This window comes from Apium graveolens, chromosome 8 (genome assembly GCF_009905375.1).
Source record: "Apium graveolens cultivar Ventura chromosome 8, ASM990537v1, whole genome shotgun sequence".
In the NCBI taxonomy this organism is placed as follows: domain Eukaryota; kingdom Viridiplantae; phylum Streptophyta; class Magnoliopsida; order Apiales; family Apiaceae; genus Apium; species Apium graveolens.
This window is the reverse complement of record NC_133654.1, coordinates 182,006,897-182,013,150: the sequence shown is the minus strand read 5'-3', so window position 1 is coordinate 182,013,150 and position 6,254 is coordinate 182,006,897. Positions and strand designations below refer to the sequence as shown.

At 40.2% G+C, this 6,254-nt stretch overlaps 1 protein-coding gene across 1 annotated transcript; it reads left to right on the top strand.

Moving 5' to 3' along the window:
* Positions 1 to 728: 728 nt before the first annotated feature.
* LOC141680185 (ATP-dependent Clp protease adapter protein CLPS1, chloroplastic-like) lies at positions 729 to 1,244 on the top strand. The gene has a single exon (XM_074486480.1). It carries the CDS (start codon positions 729 to 731, stop codon positions 1,008 to 1,010), a length of 282 nt encoding a protein of 93 aa, XP_074342581.1. The 3' UTR covers positions 1,011 to 1,244.
* The last annotated feature ends 5,010 nt before the right edge of the window (positions 1,245 to 6,254 follow it).

The following is a 6,254-nucleotide window of genomic DNA, read 5'->3' as shown; positions in this document are numbered from 1 at the left end:
CTTCGAATAAAAGAAGGGAAGATAAGGTTTATTTTGATGTGAATTTATTTTGGTTTTGAGTTGGTTTATTTAATTGGTTTGGTTTATTGATTATTCCAAGATAATACATATACATATTATATTGTTAATGCTCCTTACATTTTTTCTGCATGTTGGAAGGTATGCCTTTATGCTAATACTTATAAGATTAAATTGACAGTTGGAACATGGAAATTAATTTTAATCAGTTTATTGAGGCGACCAAGTGAGTGCTAACAGGGTATACACTAGCATTTTTTTGATATGGAGGATGAGTTTGTACAAATAAAGAGATGAATTATAATGCATTTTTACAGCTTGATTAAAAAAATACATTGAGAGCATTACTCTACATATTATATTATGCTTTAGTTATCCTCCACGCCTGGAATGCCTGTGTTTATCTAAATTCAGATGTACTGTGTTGCTAACCTGCAATGACTTTGACAAATGACAATTTTACATTTTTTGTTATGTAATTGTATGCATCTCATTTATATGATTTTGTTTGATAGGTATATGTGGGCCGTGGATTTATAACAGCCTATGTGTTGCTTAGTCTAGAGCCTCGTGGAACTCTTTTTGTGAATTCTGGAATGGAGGTTGACAATTACTACCAAGTTTTACCGAGATGACTATGATGGTTTAATATATTGGAGTGTGATTAATTGAATGTGGAGTGTGCCTTTTTTGCTGCTTATATAACAAATATGATACTCATTGTTGTCAGGAAATCTAAGAAAATGGCTCCACCATATCGGGTGATGTTGCATAATGACAACTACAACAAGAGGGAATACATTGTGCAAGTTCTGATGAAGGTTATTTCTGGGATGACAGTGGACATTGTTGTCAATGTTATGCAGGAGGCACATCACAATGGATTGGCAGTTATAATAATTTGTGATCAAGTAGACGCTGAAGATCACTACATGCAACTTAGAGGTAATGGCCTTCAAAGCTCAATTGAGCCTACAAATGGTGGTTGTTAAGTGCATTTCAGTATCTCATGGCTAGTTATAACCTAGATATGTAAACTTAAAAAACTAGGATAATTATTAATATATATGTATCTAGGAGCACAACTATTTGAACCTTATTTGCTGTGATTAGAGAAAAAAGATATGTGTATGAGAAAAGCACAAATATGGCCAGTTAGGTTATCACAATATGTGGTGCACAACTCGAGTATTCGTATAACCTAGAAGCTCGTAAGAATATTGTTCTTGAGAGAGTTTTGTAACAGTTTATTAAAGATCAATATAAACTGTTATTTGATTCTTCTATTCTTATTTACTTTCATAATACATCAATTTGTTTAGTAATGGTATCCAACCCCCTTAAACAATTACTTTACCAGGAAACATATTAGGCTTAGTCCATGAACATCTCATGTTCGTGGACCTTGATGACCTATGCTCGTGGGCCTTTACGGCTTGGGTCGTCTGTAGTCTGTAACAAGTTTTGACTAACCTGGTTTGTATTGGGATTTCGACAAGAATTCCAAGAGTAATTAATGTGACATTTAATATGTCTTTCAGATGTATATTTTATCCATATCATTTTCCCCCCAGCTTCCGGGAAAACTACTCAAGTTTAAATGGAAGTTATAATGGTCTATTCGTGACTCGGGATACTTTTGACCCTTTCTCGGGTATCGGTCCTTCATGGATATCGGTCTTTTACGGGTATCATCATTTTATAGTAAAGTGTGGAGCGACCTACACATTTATAATGACTTATATTCTTCATGTGAATATACAGACTTAGGTCTTTTGCACATGCTAATCGAATAGCGTTTGACACTAAACGGTCCTAGTCGGGACTAAAATGAAAGCATTTATCACCTCTTAACCTTCATCAAGGTCAAATATAGGGTAAAAGCTGCTAACAGACCCTAATCGGGGCTAATCGACCCTAACCGGGGCTAATTTCCATGTACAAGCTGCCAATTAGGCTTAAAATAGCCTAATTTTAAGTTTGAATACGCTAATTGGCCTTAATCGAGGTTAATCTGCCCTAATCAGGTCTAATTTATTTTAATTAGGGCTAATTAGTATGTACAAGCCACTAATTATCCATAATTCACGCTAATCATGTGCGCGAATAAGTTAAACGGGGCTAGTTATATCACACAAGCCACTAATTACCCTTAATTTAGGCTAATATGCGCTAATCAGGGCTAATTTTCACTAGTCGGCCCTAATCAGGGCTAAGTTTAAAATCTTAATTTTTTTTAAAATGATTTTTTTTGATTTTTTTTAAAAAAATTCACAGGAGCGTCACCGGAAATCCTCCAAGAGGCTCTGGACCAACCTCCGTGGAGGTTTTGGTCGGCCAGAGCCCCAATATGGAGGACTCGGCCCCTCTTGGTCGGCTGAGAGTAAACTTTTGGTTGGCCGGGAGGTGAACGTCCTGAATATTTTTTGCAGGAGATTCTACTCGGCCCTAAGCTCCACATGTGGAGGACACGGCTTTTCCTAATCTTGGTCGGCCATGGGGCCACCTCTGTGGTGCTCCTGGTCGGCCGGGTAATGGAACCTCTCGAAATGTTTCTTTTCTTGTTCCTATAAACGCTCTGCACTTGTTCTAGTGAACATTCTGCACTTGTTCTTGTGATTGTTCTGCTCTTGTTTTTGTGAACATTCTGCTATTCACGAAACTTATTTCCGTGGACGTTCTAGTGAATGTTCTGCTCTTCACGAAACTTGTTCTTGTGGATGTTCTAGCCTTCGCGAAACTTATTCTCGTGGACGTTCTTCTCTTCATGAAACTTGTTCATATGGATGTTTTAGTCTTCACAAAGCTTGTTCTCGTGGACGTTCGAGTCTTTACAAAACTTGTTCTTGTTGTGCGCCAAATTTTCAAAAAACTTTCAAAAAATTCCCAGGAGGGTCATTAGAAATCCTCCAGGAGGCTCTGGTCCAACCTCCGTGGAGGTTCTGGTCGGCCAGAGGCCCCATATTGGGGACTCGGCCCCTCCTGCTCTTGGTCGGCCATGAAGCCACCTATATGGTGGTCCTAATCGGTCGGGAGGTGAACGTCCTCCGAATTTTTTTTATTTGTTCCTGTGAACGTTCTAGGCTTGTTTTAGTGAACGTTCTACTCTTCACGAAACTTGATTTTCAGAATATTCCAGTAATCAAGTTATGGCTATAGATGGCCTTTAACGTTGGATTAAGAGCTTAACCTTTCTCTAATCTTCGAGGTTTTCACTAATCATTGTGAATAGCGTAATTAATCGTCAAATTAAGACTAATGACTTGTGTTTAGCCTTCATCAAGCTTCTCTTGGAGGACTGATATGATAAGCGATGTTCTGTATTGCTTTGTTCATTTATTATGTCCTTTCCTCTCAGTTCTTGATAGTTTTTCCTACCATTTTTCAGTCTTTTTTCGAACGCCTGCTAGCGTGAACCAGGAAGAGTTGTGACCTCCTATAGTAGATACCTCTTTTCCTATAAAAGAAGATGAAAAGTGCTCATTTTCATTCACACCATCATTTTTCAACTCCTCCCAAATTTCCTCAAGTTTAGAAGCTCTCAACTTCACAAGTGTTTTAGCATATCTCAAGGTCCTTACAGCAAGCCCTCCATCTCGGCTAAGGAAGCTATGCACAAGCGATCCATGATTCGGTCACTGAAAGGTATAACTTTCATTTCTCCCTACTCTCTTAAATTTTTGTTCCAACAGCCTAAAGAGCATGCTAGATGAGCAGGCCTCCGAGTATCCGAGCACCATGCTATTTGATGCATTCAGTCATAAAAGCGTACTCGATGAAGAGGATGTTGACGAGATTCGGTCAAGTTACCAATGGCCTGACTGTAAAGAGGTTTGCAAAGCCAATTCCAGTGAGAGGACTTGCAACCTAAGTACCACCAGACTGTATGTGTACAAGGCAGCATTGAAATCCGGGTTCCCTTTCATTCCAAGACTCCTTGCCGAGCGGAAGGTGCACCCGTGCCAGATTTACCCCAACGGGTAGGCTTTCATCATTGTTTTCATCATAAGGTACAATGACCTTTGTATTCCTTTAGGTGTTTCGATGTTTTAAAGCATATTAATATTGAAGGCATCTCCTTCCTCCAGACCCGACTGGGTTCTACTACAACATAGGCCTCGTGTTCCTCACGACTCGATCCATTAGTGGAATAAAAAGTTTGTGGTCTTGGAGTGGAAGAAAGGTTACTGGGAAGTACATTTCAGATGTGATTTCAGTTGTCCCGTAGATAGTGCTCACTATATTATTTCACCTTACGATGCTGAGCTCTATGATCGTGACCATCTTATTAAGGATGATGGACAAATCCCTAATTAGAAATTTATTACGGAGACAAAGCTTGTCGAGGCCGGCATTAACAACCACTCTAAATAGGGTATTCATTTTTATTATATCTCAAACTTGGTCAAGTTTATTCTTATATCTATCTTTCCTTTGTTTTATTTCACCGGCTAAAGCCTTGGATGCATTGACCAGCAAAAGTGACATGGTCACTGGAAGGATGGTTAGGGAAGCTTTCAAGTAGACTAATCGCATTCCTAAAGTCCCGGCGTTCTTGGAGGCCTCAAGAAAAGGGTCAAGGATTCGGATTCAAACGTGAAGATCCTCTTTGAACCTTTATGGGGCATATCCACTAACAACTCGGTGTTCGGGAGTCCGGCCCTTGCCCTTGAATGGTCAAAAAATTGCATTACTCCCCGGACCTTGTTCACGTCTCATCGGGTGAGAAGCTACTTGAGGCCGAGAAGTTAGGGGCTCACGCCTTGTATCAGGTACTTTTAACTTGTAAAGTTTTTCGTACATGTGTACTTTTTTCAGCGTATTTTCTTAAATTTTCATAAATTTTTCACAGGTTGTTCATGGAAAGTCCTCCCGGAGGCTCTAGAACCTCCTCCGTAGAGGTTCTGGTCGGCCAGAGGCCTTTATGTGGGGGACTCGTCCCATTCTGGTCCTGGTCGGCCGGGATCAGATCCTCGAGAAGGTCCTAGTCGGCCCCACTTGAGCCTTGGTCGGTCTTAGTATCTTACTCCTATCTTCCGTGAAGTTAGCTTTTTTTATGACCTCTCTTTCTGTTTTCTTTGTTAGGCCAATGCCTACTTTGCTGCATCATCTACACAAAGCATCAAGATAAGGAGTGATTCTGTAGCACTGCAAGCCTCCATGAACAAGATAAAGATCTCTTCAGAGGAATGGGATTTTAAGGCACATCAAGAGGAGGAAAAGGCCGCTCTCTTGGAGAAGAAGCACTACAAGGAGATGAAAATGATGAAGATGGAGTGGAGAAAACTCGTGAATGTGTATGATGGATCCAAAGAGTTTTTCCAGATAATGGATGATCATGACGATCAGATGCGCCCTGTGAACCTGGAAATTGGATGTCAAAGGGGCGTCAAAGACATTCATAGTCTGTAACGTGGTTGGCCCGAGTCTTTTAACTTGCCCTTGTGCAGCTCCAGTGGTTGATCCATCTGGACATGCTTCCAGGTCTGTACATGAGACTTCCCTCTAGCAGTCCTTATCTAGTTCAAGGTGCGGGGGCTCTAGTTCTAAGGGCAAAGCTCCTTTGGGAAGCCCTAACTCCAAGGCAGCTCTTTATGGGAAGATCCAGGAGCCGGATTCAGGGAGTAGTAGCTCTTCCTCCAAGGCTGGTTCAAATGAAAATGGTGAAGAAGAGGAGGACGAGGAGGATAAGGTCACTCAAGGAGAGGGGAAAAAGACAAAGAGGATTTTTCAGATGATTGACTGTGATAGCCTTGCATGGCTTTAGATGCCACCGTTTGCTTTTTATTCAGAACTTTATTTATTGGAACTCTTATAGTTTGTAACCTATATGTCCCTTGGGACCAATTTATGATCCTTCAGAATCTTATGTGTGCATCGTTTGGTTTGATTTCATACTTGTCTTTTATTTTCGATATTTGGTCATTCAGGACTTGCATTCTTTAGACGCTTATACTTAAATAAATTTGTAGACAAGATGATAGAAACAAACTTGCATAAATAGATCATAACTTGGAAAAATGGGTTCAACCCTTACATGAGATGGTTTCGTCGACCTTATTTATATATCTACTACTAAGTACTATGAACATGTTATGAACGTCCTAAACATAATAAACCTTCAAGTTTGAAGCGTGCCAAGTGTGGGGCACTTCATCACCGTTTAAGGTCTCTAACTTGTAAGATCCTTATCCTAATGTCTTCCTGGCCTTATAAGGCCCTTCCTAGTTAGGGGC

Excerpts from the sequence above, each read along its gene's own strand:
- LOC141680185 (XM_074486480.1), top strand. The coding sequence starts at position 729 with ATGATACTCATTGTTGTCAGGAAATCTAAGAAAATGGCTCCACCATAT.